The following is a 16,266-nucleotide window of genomic DNA, read 5'->3' as shown; positions in this document are numbered from 1 at the left end:
AGCTGTGCAGCTGTAAGCTCATTAGTGTAGACATGGCCTTAGACTTTGATTTTCTAGAATGAACAGACTCGTACATTTAAAATGTATTTTTAGTAAATATTCTGTAAAATTCACTTTGCATATATTGTGATGCTGAATACTAAAGGTGTTGTTTTTAATAAATGACCTACTTTACAAAGGCTAGAACCAAAGAGCTTGATCCAAAGCCATTAAAGTCAATGAGAGGCTTCTGACTGATTTTAATGAACTTTGGATCAGACCCAATTTCAAAGCAAATGTCCTTTTTACACAAGTAAACATTTGTGGGAAATGGTTTGTGGTAGGCACCCACCTCTGGTAAAATCTCATTTGCTCTTTGCTAGACCATGATATTTCAACCATATCTATAACAAAATAATCTACTCTCAGTGTCTGTCTGTAGTAAAGGGGGTTAAAAAATTAAGAGTGAACAGTTTGTAAGTGCTGCTGGACCAGTTTGGAACACAGGCAAAAATTGTCTAGTCCTGAGTTCATCCTCTCCATTGAGCTGATAGGGAAGAGAAGCAAATGCCAAGACGTGTATGGCTCTGACCAGATCACTAGACTGAATTTCTCTTGGGACCCAGTATACCAACATAACTTAATTTTTCAGAGAAATTCTGTAATTTTTCTACAACTGAAAACAAAACCAAGAATTCTGTGGAAAAAAATTAACTGCCTATCGAAGGAGGAAGGTCCAATTTGATCTGGAATTACCTGGCACTCGTTTAGTCAACCTCAAATTCTGAGGATGAGTCTTCAAGGGCATGAATGTATTTACCACAGGATCAGTGCTACAGGGGTTATCTTCTAGTGTTCAATTTAGAAAGTCTAGTATAGACTCATAAATTGAATACTATGGGCAACTCCCGCTGGCATCTAGTACTTTTCCTTTTGCTCCCATTGGCTTCCCGCAGTGTGGATGCCACTATGGCTTGGCTTAAGGTAAGTCGACTCCAGCTATGCATTTTGCTGACCTTCTAGGTCCAGTGTAGACCTGGTGTGAGTCCTTTAAATTCCTCACTGGAGGTAACACTGAAGTAATAATAGTGTATAGAATTACATAGAGAGAATGCAAAGTACAGAAATGTACTGTGCTGTGAATTTTGTTGAGAAATGTGTACCATATCCTTTACTGTGCTATCTGAGGCTCAGATCCTGCAAGGTACTTAAACTCCTAACTCTCCTTGATTTCCATGGGACTTAGACACCTAAATACTCATCAGGATCTGAGTCAGCACACTTTCTAGTAATGCATTAAGTGATGTGGTATTCACCCCCTCACTAGCTGTGAGCAGGTTAATGGGTGCTAGAAGGGGCCATGTTGCTTTAATAATCAGTTAAACTTGTTAAAAACACATAAAGAGGAGCTGTGTAAAAGAGTAATATGTGTCAAACCAAAAAAACAGTTTATCAGGTTCTGTGGCACTGTGGGCAATATTCTCATACAGACCAGTCCTTACCAATGTTAACTTTACAATCAGAATAAAAAGCAACACTGTGGATTTTTGTCACTATGGATATGACTCTGAATACACCAACAGAGCAGTAAGAAGTTTTCATTTTTACATCATGGAGCTTTTTATTTTTTTAAAGGAAGGGGATTGCCTTGTTGTTACACAGTGTGGGGAGCTGGGAGAGAGAGGCTTGTACATAGATGTCCCCCATCGAGAGACGACCTAGCTGGGGGAGATTATTCAGTACTGGGTTGCCGTAAGCACAGCCAAACAATGAATCCAACACTGACAGCTAGGATGGGTGTGAAAATCACCCAGCGTTTAATTGCATCACTAGCATCTTTCTCACCTTTCTGAAAGTGCTGTATAAACAATAAACAAAACCCTACTGTAGATAAGGAAACTTAGGCAATGTAAGAAATCTCTGGGAGGTTTTCTTGAACTGGAATGAACCAGGAGACAGTCTTACACTACCTAATTACAACTGTATCCACATATGACCTGTATAATGCCCTTTTCACTATTCCTTATGCTGCCATATCTTCCTGCAGATAATTCACTGGCATCCCTTGTGGCATCAGTTTTGCTCTTCTTACAACAGAAGCATATAATTTCACTCCTCTTTCATCTGTTTTAGCTCTATTGCAAGGCAAAGACATCCTCCACGCTGCTACTCATAGAGGCAGAGGAAAACCAATGGCAGGGTAGACCTGTTAATTATAAAGAGGGAAAAACAATAACAGAAAATGTGGAAATGACAGAGGAGCTTAATGACGTCTTTGTTTTGGTTTTCAACAATAAGGTTGGGAGCAATTGGAGGTCTAACATAGTGAATGCCTGTGAAAATGCAGTAACCTAAAACATAAAAATAGGAAAAGAATAAATTAAATGTTACTTATACAAGTTAGATGTCTTCAAGTGACCAGGGCCTGATGAAGTGCATCCTAGAATACTTGAGGAACTGACTGAGGAGATAACTGAGCCATTAGCTATCATCCTTGAAAAGTAATGGCGGACAGGAGAGATTCCAGAAGACTGAGAAAGGGCAAATATAGTCCCATCTGTGAAAAGAGAAATGAGGACAACCCAGGGAATTACAGACCACTTGACTTAACTTCTGTACCAGGAAAGAAAATGGAGGTAATATGTAAGGAATCCATTTGCAAACATCTCTAGACAATAATAAGGTGTATTGCATCCAATTCTGGGCTCCACATTTCAGGAAACGTGGACAAATTGGAGAAGATCCAGGGAAGAGCAACAAAAATTATTAACATTTTACAAAACATGACCTAGGAGGGAAGATTGAAAGAATCGAGTTTGTTTAATCTGGAAAAGTAAAGACAGAGGGGGATATGGTAACAGCTTTCAAGTGTCTAAAAGACTGTTGCAAGGAGGAGGGAGAAAAATTGTTCTCCTTAACTCCCAAGGTAGGACAAGGAACAAAGGGTTTAAATTGCAGCAGGGTGCTTAAGCATTGGAATAAATTGCATAGGGAGACTGTGGAATCTTCATCACTGGGGTTTTTTAAGAACAGGTTAGATAAACACCTGCCTGGGATGGTCTAGAATCAGAGGTGGGTCAATAATTCTTGATAGGGAGCCATTTCAAGCATTTGGTAAGTGGTCAATGACTGCACTTTTCTATGGATACCCCATACCTCCTCCATAGAAAAGTTCAGCCCTTGACCACTTACCAAAACCTTGGAGTGGTCCCCTATCAAGAATTATTGCCCACCTCCCCACCCCTGACGTACATCATGGTGCACTGTTATTGAGACTTAAGTCAGGATTAACGTTTCCTCCAGCTATTTGCTCTCATCTACTGAGAGAGTTGTGCAGGATTCTGGGGGCTTTGTGTGGGTATCCCAGAATTCATCAGCCCCAGTCAGCCTCAGTGCCATTTGTCAGCATGAATCTCAGATTGAACCAGACTGGAGTAACAATGCTGGCTCTTTATACTAGCAGCCAGTCTCACAAGAGATTGGTTGGCCTGGCAGAGTCAAGTGGATTGATCTGAGGGTCAGTATCAATAATATGTGGAATCCAAGTTACGTTAAAAAGTTCAATATTGCAAGCCTGGCCTAGGCGGTGCTGCCTCAGACTAGCCTAAACAGAAGCAGTGCTTCCAGTCGTCTGACATTAATGCCCATCTTACTCATTTCCTGTTGTCTTAGTGGAGTGCTCATTTTAAATCAGAGCCTCAATTTCTATTCAAAAGTTGGATGAGATAGTGCTGGGGGTGGCTTCAGAACATGCAAATGAAGGATATCTTGAATTTTTTGGACCTACCTAGGAACAAAGGACTGTCCTAATGAAAGTTTAATTCCCCATGGGCAAAGGAAGGGTCATTGCTTTGTGAACACTAGTTACAAATAACAGCACTGCTTCCTGGCACATGATGTGTGGGCAAGTGCATAGTATGGGGCCACTTCCTGTATTTTTCAGGCCAAGTGAATGCTGGGGAGAATCCAAAGACGATTGTTTTGTGTGAGGAGAGACAGAAAGTGAGACATTTTTCCATCACACACCATCAACATTAATGAGGTCTCAGTTTCTGCGGTGATTCCTGGCAACCCTGCTTGTTATTTTTTTGTCTGGGTAAATTTCAAGAGTCAACAAGGGCTAAAAAAGACCGACTTTAAAGTCATGTTTTAAAAGGCCCTTTGTTCTTCAGAAGGGAACAGGAAAGGACAAAAATACTTTAAAAATTGTATTTTGCTTTTATGCCATGTATTATGTTAAAGAACGTTGGGTAAACCTGGAGCCAAGGTGACACTTCACCCACAGATATCCAGGTGTAAGGAAAAAAGATGTTAACCTCAGCCAGACACCAGAGGCAGAGTGAATAGCTGTGTTTCAAGGAGATATAAGAAATCTGTATGAAAAATGCTGGGTAATGTTTATTTTAAAGGAAAGACATCCCCCACTGCACTCTCAATAGAATCATAGAAATGTAGAGCTGAAAGGGAGCTTAAGAGGTCTTCTTGGCCATCTCCTCCACACTCTGAAGAAGGAGGAAGTAGACCATATTTTGTTCATGGGACAAAATGAAACACCAGGCAATTTTGTGCAGTACCACTGTGTATGCTTTTTTTTTTTTTTTTTTTTTTTTTTTTTTTACTGAAATAGGGAAAAGAGAGGTACAGTATAGACATAGCCCTAGAAACTTTCAGCTGATCAGTTTCTCACCTCTTTCTGGAACTCAGAGCAAGGATATACATTCTTAATGTACAATGCAATACCTCCTTTTATTTCCCTGTCCTTTTTGAGCAAGCTACAGTATATTGCTCTGTACCAATATTCTAGTCCTGAGATTTATCCTATAGAGTCTGTGATGCCAGTTGTGTCATAATTTAGCTTATGCACTACTGCTTCCAGTTCTTCCTGTTTATTCCCTATACTCCTTGCATTTGTGTGTAAATATCTAAGGGTATGTCTACACTTGAATCCTAATTTGAACTAAGGCTGCAAATGTAGGCATTCGGAATTGCAAATCAAGCCCAGGATTTAAATATGCTTGATTTGCATGTTCCCAGCCAGTCGCCATTTTTGAAACTTGCAAGCCCGAACTAACTGCCCGCCTCTACATGCAGCAGGGAAACGGGCGTTCGAAATAAAGCCTTAGTGCGAACTACTTGTTAAAACTCATTGCAATTCTGAATGCCTACATTTGCAGCCTTAGTTCGAATTAGGCTGCAAGTGTAGACATACCCCGTGAGATTGAGTAGATTCCCCCACTGTTATTCCTCTTGTTCTAGTATGACCCTGTGGTAATTTTCTGTTTCCCTCCAACATTTACCCTTATGTTAAACTCACCTTTTTTATACTTACCTGTGGACTCATCTCCTGCCCCCTTTGAACCTAGTTTGAAGCCCTACTTATGTTGGTAAGTGGTGTGAAAGATGCTGTTCCCCTTCTTGGCTAGGTGTACCCTGTCTCTTTCTAGCAGTTAGCCTTCCTGAAACAGCATCCGATGGGCAAAGAAGCTGAAATGCCTCTCATCAAGACCATCTGCACTGCCATGCATTCATCTCCAGAGTGCATGTGGCCTGTGTGGGTCTTCACCCACAACCAGGAATATTGACAACAACACTACCTGTGCCCTTGACTTCTTCAGCTTTGCTCCCCAACCCTTGTGTTCACTGCCCATTTGCTCAGGGAGAGACCTGGCAACTCTGTTAGGGTATGTCTACACTACCACCCTAGTTTGAACGAGGGTGGTAATGTAGGCAACCGGAGTTGCAAATGAAGCCCGGGATTTGAATTTCCCGGGCTTCATTTGCATATTGCCGGGCTCCGCCATTTTTAAATGTCCACTAGTGCGGACTCCGTGCCCCGCAGCTACACGCGGCATGGACTAGGTAGTTCAGATTAGGTGTCCTATTCCGAACTTCCGTTACTCCTCGTGGAACTGCCTAGTCCAAACTTCCTAATCCGAACTACCTAGTCCGTGCTGCGTGTAGCCGCGGGGCACGGAGTCCGCACTAGCGGACATTTAAAAATGGCGGCGCCCGGCAATATGCAAATGAAGCCTGGGAAATTCAAATCCCAGGCTTCATTTGCAACTCCGGTTGCCTACATTACCACCCTAGTTCGAACTAGGGTGGTAGTGTAGACATACCCTCTGTGTCCACATGAACAAGCAGCATGGGTGAGTGACCAGGACAAATGAACCTTGAAAACCTTTCTTTATTGTTTCAGATCTAGACTCCAGGCAGCCCCAGTATCCCTCCCAGGACAATACGTCAGGCCAGCGGATGGAACCTACATCTCCCTCTGAAGGGAGTTGTAGACCACCACCAACACTTTAAGACTTCTCCTCTTGGTGGTGGACACAATCTCAAGGATTCACATTTTGCTAACCCACATTAAGCAGGATTTTGCAGTCAGTATAGATAGGAGAATAAGTTGTGGTTAGCATTATGCCACCTGGTTGTTGTTAAGACCAAAGAGGTTCCAGTAGAGGTTAATCCATCAGTGCAAATGATATTAAATACCACAAAAATTTCAAAAGTGACAAGTGATTTGGGTTCCTGAATTTTTAGGTACCCAAATGAGAAACCCAAAAGGAGCCTTACTTGCAGACATCACTAAGCACTGCTTTCTAAAAAGGCCTTCTTATGGTCCCTTGAACTGGGCATTCAAACACAGATGGTGACTTCTCCCTGTCTATACCAACAACAAAGCTGAGTTAAACTCTGTGCTAGTTAATATGACTCCTCAACGTCATGTTCTAATATGACCTAAATTATTTTAGTGCAGATACCTTCATATTCTTTCACTACATTTGGACAAATCTGGCCCTATTCAATGGGCTTATGGACAATTGTTGGGGTAAGAAGTTCTTCCCAATGGAAGGTTAACTGCAAAAGGAGAGAGAAACCTAAGGGAAGGAAGAAAATTGCTGATGTCCACTACATCTCTTTAACCGTCATTGCTCCACTGGACTAATAAGGTTTCCCATTTTCCTGGCATTCAATTAGCTTTTATAAAGAGAAGGCACATCTCCCGTGGTGAAACAGAGAGAGATAATTACAGCGTAGATTTTGCTCTGTGTGCTAAGGCGCAAATTACAATCCTGATGGGATCCAAGGAAGAGATCATCAAATGTAGAGTTCTGTTTCTTTGATTCACTCTGTCCCTCACTAAACCCTCCTCTTCCCAAGTGATTCTCTAATTTCAGGGAGCAGGTAGAGCCTTGGCTTGGCCAGACAGTACAGCTTGAGCTAAGGTGGAGGCTGTTGTAATTTGCTGCTGTCCTGCTCCATTATCAAATTATTCCTCACTCGGAGAGAAAGGGGGACCAGTTCCTTCCCTGGGTTGCTCCTGGGGCTGCATAGCCCGTTTGTGCTCCAAGTACAGTTGATGTGGTACAGCCATAATCTAACTTTGAAAGATGTGAACCATCAGTACGCTGGAAAATTGTTCATACAAATGACTTGGCGGATATTTCAGACTCTATTTGCATAGATCAATCTGTGAACACTTTGCAAGGAGAAAAAAGTCTTTAGTCACAAAGAGTATGACCATTGTAATATATCACACATTTTTATCTTGCCAGCAGGCATAACCCACTGCTGTTTTTTTACAGGAGTCATAACTTGCTGAGAAGAAGTTCTACGTGTGTCATGATGGAAATTATGCAAGGCATGTCTCACTCACCAGAAATTCAACATTTGGACCTCTGGAAAATCATAATTCACGAGGAATTAGATGGGTTTGTATAGCTTTCCCTGAAGACTCTGAGAGCAATGCATCCTACCCAGAACTGGAATGGTGTTCATCCTCTTGGGAATCTGATACAAGTGCATCCTGCCAGTACCTATGAGTTTACGGAGCAAGAAATACAAGCCTCACTCTTCTGTATAATTTTCTTGCCAAAAAATGTCACAGCTTTCCCCAATGGTAATTCTTCCCAATGACTTTGTTGCTAGCAATTAAATAAGGGATGTCCTATTCCCTGTGGGGAATGTTATCCTCATATGCTTGTCATGTCAGGAATGAACCATAGGCCTTTGTCCTGCCAAGACTCTTTTGGATATCCCATGCTAGAAATTCAATGCGTATGTTTTTTCTGCCAAGAATATCAGTCCCTGTGGTTTTCCAGGGAGGACTCTAAGCTCTATGCTTGTCATATCAGGAATGCTGAAAGTTTGTCCTGCCAAATTTAAATATATTTATTTGTCCTGTTCTGGACTGAACCCTTTTAAAAATGTTCTTTATATAATCCTGTAATGTAAATCTGCCCTAGACATCAACAGAAAACTCCATGTTGCATCTATGTACATACCAAAATCAGATAAGTTGGCCACCACCAAAGAGTTAGTGGTTACCTAACAACAAAGCCAATCAGATTGTTATGTGAAAAAACAATCCCTGCTTCAATGTGAAAAATTCAGTAGCCAGACTGCCATTGTTATCAAAGGTTGATATGAATGAATTGGAAAAACATACAAATATTATCATGCATGGAGACTGTCATCAGTTCTGTCCAGCTATTACTGTATCAACAGCTCTTTCAGCTTCATATGCATACAGCAGTGCCTCAGAAATTTACCAAGTTGCTCGGATTGATGCGAAGAGGGCTGTTTTGGGTCAATTTTACTTTCCTGATCATTTTGCAGAAAAGCATAAGAATAACCATACATGTCAACCTGCTTCAGACACTGTTGGGGATACATCTCCTGTACCAATTCCCCCATTAATGCTTTACTAAACAGTGAGAGCCTCATTCACCACTATGTTAGTTCCTTATTATACTGGCGTAAATCTTTTGAAATCAATGGAATTACACTCGCTTGATAGCAGGGTAACATTGCCGACAATTGTACCCTGGAATGTAGAGGTTGACAAGATTAAAAGCTGAAATTTTAGTCACACAGATCTCAGAAGAATCAAAGGTTTGTGCATCAAAGATAGGTCTTATGTGTGTACATAATACAATATATGTGTTGTTGGGCTAAGTGTGTGTGTGTGTGTGTGTTAGGTGGTGGTGATGGCTTGTGATATACAGCAGGTGAGACTAGATGAACTGCTGGGCCCTTCCAGTCTTAAACTCTGTATCCAGTACCCCATGCCAACCTAGATCTTTTCTGAATAATATCAAGATGATTTTTTGGGTTGCTCCCAAATTGCCTGAGCAACAAAGTGAAGTAATGTAGTAGGAGGAGAACCTAGTTTAACATAACAAGCCTATGCTCTGAATTGAAGAAGAGTCCAAATTCTCCTTACATATGTCTGGGTTTACTTTGCTGGTTTATAAAGAACAAAAGGAAGTATTTCTTCACACAGCTTACAATCAACTGTGGAACTATTTGCCAGAGGATGTTGTGAAGGCCAAGACTATGAACAGGTTCAAAAGAGAGCTAGATAAATTCATGAAGGATAGGTCCATCAATGGCTGTTAGCCAGGATGGTCAGGGATGAAAACCATACTCTGAAGTGTCCCTAACTTTTGTTGGTCAGAAGCTAGGCACCTAGCATTAGCCACTGTTGGAAGATCCTGGGTTATATGGACCACTGGTCTGACCCAGTTTGATTGTTCTTATGTTCTTATGCTGAGAAGAATACCAAACCTTTTGTAACATGTCTGATTTGATAGACACAGATCAACAGCGCAGTACTCTGTTAAATTTAAACCACTAAAAAATGGGAAAGTTGAAAAAAAAGATTTGACAAGATAAGGAAACTGTTTCTGTGCTTGTTTCATTTAAATTTAGATAGTTGTAAAGCATTGGTTTTCTTCTGCATAGTAAAATTTCAAAGCTGTATTAAGTCTATTTTCAATTGTAAACTTTTGAAAGAACAACCAGGTTTTTGTTCAGTGTTTCATTTCAGAGTTATGATCAATCTCCATCCCCAAGAAATTAATAACCCTGAGGTCCTACTATCTTTTTACAATATATAAAACTATATTATAACATTGAAGTTGTAAACTCAAGCACTCAAAAGTTAGGAAATTCCAGAAATAAGAATACTTGTCCAACTTTAATTCTGCTGCTTCAGGGGGTAGCCGAGTTAGTCTGTTACAGAAAAACAACAACAAATGGTCTCGTAGCACTTTAGAGACTAACAAAACATGTAGATGGTATCATGAGCTTTCGTGGGCACAGCCCACTTCTTCAGATGACCAGAGATGCTGTTCGTTTTTGTGCTTATGTATTATGATATAGAGCCAGCTGCTCAGCTGGTGTAATTAAGTGGCTAAGAAACTGCTTCATAATGTTTAATTACATAATTGCATACTATTTTTCCAGCATGGCTTATTAGCACAGGGTTTGAACTCAGGACCTTTCACAGCACAGACCTCTTCCAACTGAGTTAAATAAGCACTTAGTCACAAAAAGCAGGCTGTTAGCACCCAATTAAGCCTTTAGTGGCTTACACTTTGTCAGTGGATTGCACAGTGATTTGTGAGAAGGCAATGACAGGACTTCTACCTAGCTTTGGTAGAACCCTGTGGTTTAGTTCTCAGAGCAGTGGTGATACATAGCCTAGCCAAGCACACACATTCGGCATATTTATTCTGAAAGATACAGTGACAAATTGGATGGGAATTGACTCAGTTGTATTAGAGCTCTGGATTATACTCCCAAGTCTAAGTGCAGTGGCTTTGTGCAATCTTTTTGTTACCTTATTTGTAGAATAGGAGTAAGAAGCATTGGTCTAAGGTTTGTGAATTCCAGAGCCATATTACTACCTGTTAGTGGAAGACATTACACCAGAATGTGTGGTCTTCCAGCCTGGTACACCTTCCCTTTGGCTACACAGTATTTTGGGTAGGGAGTATCTCTCAGTATAAATAGAGATAATGTGTCACATTTTATGTGTGTGACATTTTATTTGAGATGCATGCTGACAAATATACAAATACTATCTGGAGTTACCTGGCGTTACTCGGGGCGGGTGGTGGGGTCCTATCAGGGGTGCCCCGTGTGAGTCATGGGAGGGGCTGAGCACGGGACCTAGGGTGCGTGGGGTGGCCCAGCTCGCATCTGGGGCTGCAGATGCCATGGGGGGCAATGATCCCACCGCCCGCCCCGAAACTTTTGCCCCGCTACCTGCCACACCATGGGGCTATGCCAGGGCTCCCGTCTCCTGCAGGCCACAGTGAGCAGGTGCCAGGCTCCCCTCCATGCAACCATGAAGCTGTGCTGGACCCTGGGCCACTCCCAACACTGCCACCGCCGCTGCCACCACCACCCCCACCTCCCCGCTAGGCTTGCCCCGCTGCACCCGCAACTGCCCCTTAGCAGTGGCCACGAGCTCCAGCCTGCCGCCTGGCAACCCTCAGCCGCCGTTGGAGGGGAGGGGCCCGGGCCAAGTGACATCACAGGCGGGAGGGATGAGGGGGCTCCCCCACCCCAGACACGCCTGCATAATGGAACAGCCTGGTAGAGGCGAGTGGGGAAGCTGCTGCTCAGAGCGCCGCCCCTCCCTTCACGCCTCTGCCGCCAGCCTTAGTGAGTGACTGTCCCTGCCGCTTCCCCCGAGAAGCTGCTTCTCTCCACACTGCCAAAAGTACCTTAAAACCTTCTCCTGGAGGAAAGATTACCCCATGCAAAGTTTGGTTGTGGTGGCTTTTATAGTGCCCAAGTTATTAGCGCACAAACTTACAAACATTCTCCTTTATATATTAGATCTAGCGAAGACTCTGCAATTGGCTGTCTTGGTAAGGGAGTTGTTGACACTGATTTTGCAGAGTTGGCCAGACTGCTGAAGGCCTAACTAACCAAAACCTGGGGAAATGGTCTTCACTTTACATGCTGAGGATTGGATTGGTGAGTGAGGTTTAGGTCAGTGGCAATTATTTTGTGAAGAAGAATTCTGGGCTCTACTGAGCCAAACAATTACTAACTGGGATTGTTTGTGATGTGTAATATCTTAATTCGCTATTTAACTTTTCCTAATTTCACTTTATGTAAACAAATGTTTCTTTTGGTTTGTCCCCATCTAAAGGAATCCAGGGTGTCAAATTCCCAAGGACTCCTGAGTGCTCAAGAATGGGAAAGAAACACCTCCAAAGAGAGTTTAAATTAAAGTGTGGGAAACCTGGCCCTGGGAATGGATAAGGTTTTAGATGGGGCCAGAGTTACTTGCTGTTTGGACAAAGAGGCTGGGACTGAGATTCTGAGAGGGAATTTGTTCTTTTAATGTCGTTTTTTGTGTGTGATATTATGGATTTGTCTATGCAAACAGCTTGTGGTAAACCAGGATGTAAATTTACCTTGCACTAGCCTGCTGCTACTCCCAGTTCAATGCACACTACGGGACTTTTTAGTGCATGTCAGTCCACATGGATTCTGAGTGTGTGGCAGGCTAGTTTGGGGAGATTTACATGCACTGAGTATTCAAATAGACAAGAGCCCTATATGATTTATGAATACAGCTACATTTACTCCAGCTGGGATCCATCTAGCCTTATATATCTTTTAATATTGCTGAAGAGTTCCCTTGTAAAACAGTGTATTGCACAATTATTAACAGCATGATTATTATTACTTATTAGGAATTGTTAGTCACTGCCAGTATACTGCACAATGTTTAAAAAAAAGAGAGAGAACGATTAGAATAGTTCTAAAACCAAACAGCTTAAAATCAGAAGATCCAATTCTGTTCCCACTGAAGCTAATGGACAAAGTAATTGATTTTCATAAGAGCAGAATGCATGCTTTGTAAAAGTAGTGTATGTGCACAGATGAAACATTTAAAGCAATTTTCCATTTGTTATGTACTCTACAAGTTTATTGGTGCATTTCAAGGACAAATAAAACAAATGCTTAAATGCTAAAACAATCTTGCAAAAATTACCTTTCTAGATGAGTATATGAGCCTAGTTTGTTTTCTTAACAGATCTACGATAACTTTATAAAAAGATGCAAATGTGGGAACCGCACGTGCTGGATTCTTTGGAAATTAGGTTATAAAAGTCTTTAGCTCTCTTGAGAGCTTTGAATCTCAAAGGTGCCTTTGAGCCCCTTGGACTGTTATCAAATTGTCATCCAGATGGGAAGAACTCATTACATCAGCAGGTAATGTACACCTGGATTAAGTGGAGTCTAGGCCACATAGCACAAGACAACAGGTCAGAGGAGTAAGTGATGGGCCATACATAAAATCTTTCCAAAACACATGAATGTACCAAAGACATTTGTTAATGCGAAGGTGACTTTCATATGGATTCAACATTGAAGATCTCTGCATATCCTTATGCTGCTTATGATTTTATAAGATTCCAAATCATTACCTCTGAAGATTTTATTCTGTAGGGATTTACACCCCCACAAGTTCAGTTTTGTCAAACACAAATGCAGTGCTTATCTTTGAAATCTAGCATCTCCCACCTAATCAATTATCTGCCACTCAAGAGGATAGTCAGCTTCTGTGTGATGTGGTGTACCTTACTCTGGAATTGTAACAACTTTGGTTTTGTGATCTAGAATGGTAAATTTCAAATTTCAAAGAATGTTAACTGCATGTAGAGCCAGCAGCCCTTTTCTGTTTTCCGAGGACGTTCACAATCTGTTCTCATGGAGACTTTATTTCTGTTCTTTCTTTTGGAAAAATAAATAGTTGCCCTTTTTGTATAGAGAAACATAATACATGGGTCAAAGAGCACAAGGAATGTGGAAATAAAGGAGAAGTCCTCTTGCATAGGAATGTTACACCTAGTCACACGGCACTGCAAAACTTAAAATTATTTTCCAAAGATTTTCGTTCATGGGGTAAATTTGCCCCTTAGCATTGTTAATGTGCCTGACTGACACTTAAACGGCCTAAATCAAGGTGACAGAGACATTAGCAGCATTTTGTGAGGAGCGCTTCCTTAAGGATGAGCTGTTCTTGAGAACAATGTATTTAGTTCAGAATATTACGCTTAAATGGATTTAGCATGAGGCTCACATGTCATTTTGTTCCAACTATTTTTGTATGCTATGACTAATGCAAGAATACCCTTCATCTCTGCTTAAGGCTTCGTTGCTGTCATCCAGCATCCTAGAACAGAGTCTTGTAGCAAAATAGCATTCACCTCTTGCCCCATCTCCCTCCAGTTCTCTACAACCACCAATAGGTCCTTCTGCATCAATGCTTCTTCCTACTGGGCATTTCCGTTCAATTCCCTAATCATAATAACAATATCTACTGCTTTTTTACCAAAAGAACATAAAATGTTTTACAAAGGGTGTCAGTAACTTTCTTTTCCATTTTATAGTTGAGGAAACTAAGGTAACATGACTTGCCCAAGGTCACTGAAAGGGTGGGCAATAGAATCCAGGTCTTTTGAGTCCCGATCCAGTGCACTACCCACTAGACCTCACTTCTCAGTGTGGTTGTTGGGGTTTTTCTAGTCTATGAACACTGAGCATTTACACGACAATGAGAATGATTAGGCATGGAGTGTTCCTTCCAGGGGAAGTAGTTTTTGGACGCTTAAAACTAGATAGGACAAAACACCAGTAAACATATTATAGAGAAGAGTTCTGCATTGACCACAGAGATAGACTGACTGAATATGAGGTAATTTTCATCTCTAAATTCTGTGGTTCAAATTTCTTTGTATTTTAAAGGGTCATCTAATTGTCATAGAGCTGGCAATAAGGCAAAGCTTTTTGGAAAAATGTAAAGAAGAGTGTCTGAGACAATGTCAAGGTAGAAGAAGAAATGAGAACTTGATGGGATGCATTGATATTGTCCATTTTGAATGATGAATTCTAAGGGTAGAAGCTATTCTGAGTGAGGGGAGGTAGGGTATGTCTACACAGCAAAATTATTTAGAAATAACAGCCAAACCACTATTTCGAAATTAAACCGAAATAGCAGAGGGCTTATTTCAAAATTGGTAAACCTAATTCCATGAGGAATAGCGCATATTTTGAAATTGCTATTTCGAAATAAGCGCTGTGTAGATGCTTATTTCGAAATAGGGGGCCTCCAGCCCTTCACAGGGTGCCCTAGTGGCCACTCTGGGCACAACCAAGAAAACTCCTCTCCCTCACCCCTTAAAGGGGTAAACTCTGGCCACAGTGCCTGTGCCAGCTCCAAGCCTGCCAGCCAAGGGCCAGCAGTCACTGCACCTGACCCAGTGGTCCCAGCATGAGCCAGGCAGCCAGTGCCAGCCAGCCCTCCACCGCTCCCCAGGACCAGTCTGCCAGCTCCCAGGAGCCTGCCAAGGGCTGGAAAAGATGGGCGCCTGCCTGGTCCAGTGCAGAGATCAGGGACCTAATTTAGGTTTGGGGGGATGCCTCCAATGTCCATGATCTCCACACTAAATGGAGGAATGCAACCGTCTACAGGTGGATAGCTGCCAGCCTGGCAACCAAAGGTCACATGCGAACCTAGGAGCAGGTTCACATGAATATAAAGGAGCTGCAGCAGGTGTATGCCAGGGCCACAGGGGGGCAGCTCCCAACCAGGGGCAGACCCAGACCCTTGCCCCTATTTTGATGCCGTGGACTGCATTCCAGGGGGCAGGATGGTCCGTGCCCTCCAGGTGGTCATCAAGCCTGGGGCAGAGCTTGCTGTCTCCCTAGCTACCCCTCCTTCTCCCCCTCCCGCTTCTTCCTTCACACCCTCCCCACACCCCCAGGTATGCTGAGGCCCCCACACCTGTGCTGCTGGGAGACAGTTGGGCCAGCAAGACCCCCAACCCTGAGCCCTGAGCTTCTCCTCCCCCTTCCTCCCCTTGCCTCCCCCTGGCAGCTCCCTCCTCCCAGATTTCCCCCTCACCTTTCCCACCCCACCTTCTTTCCCCAGTCTCACCTCAGTTTCATTCTCCCCCACCCCAGTTTTGTTCAATAAAGAGACTTTGTTGTAATGAACACGTGTCTTTTATTGTACAGCAGGAAGGGGGGTTAGGGAGGGGTAAGTGGAAGGATGTGAGGGAGGAATGAGGCACAAGCCGCCAGTGGGGCACGCCAGGGAGACTGTTACTGCCTGCAGAATGTGCTGCCAGGCTTGCATCAATATGTCCAGGAGAAGCACCAGAGTGCCCAGGGATGGCTCCGGCTCCATGTTGCAGAATGCTGTGGTGTCCTGAGTGAGGGCAACCAAAGAAAAAAAATGCTTTTCTGTCCCTCAGGGAGGTAGGCAAGCAAGCAGAGAAACCTTAGAGCCAGCTGTCCTGGGGATCCCTTTATGCACAGGTCTCAGATAGCCTCAGGCAGCAGCCAGACAAGGTAACTCCTGACCTGATGCCCTGCCAGAACCAGTTCCAGCCATCCTTAAATGCGATTCAGTATCCTATCAGTGTGGACATGCTATTTCAAAATACATTTTGTGTCTAGACACAT

General features: G+C 42.7%; 1 protein-coding gene across 1 annotated transcript in view; it reads left to right on the top strand.

Moving 5' to 3' along the window:
• Positions 1–12,865, top strand: part of LOC102462814 (uncharacterized) — a 95,717-nt gene extending 82,852 nt beyond the window's left edge. The window contains exon 8 of the mRNA XM_075901749.1: positions 7,569–12,865. Within this exon, the coding sequence (XP_075757864.1) occupies positions 7,569–7,704 (136 nt within the window). The 3' untranslated portion in view covers positions 7,705–12,865. The remainder of the gene's footprint in view (positions 1–7,568) is intronic.
• Positions 12,866–16,266: the final 3,401 nt, after the last annotated feature.

The sequence above is a fragment of the Pelodiscus sinensis genome, chromosome 1 (assembly GCF_049634645.1).
Source record: "Pelodiscus sinensis isolate JC-2024 chromosome 1, ASM4963464v1, whole genome shotgun sequence".
Lineage (NCBI taxonomy): Eukaryota > Metazoa > Chordata > Testudines > Trionychidae > Pelodiscus > Pelodiscus sinensis.
This window is presented reverse-complemented; position numbering and strand designations above follow the sequence as displayed.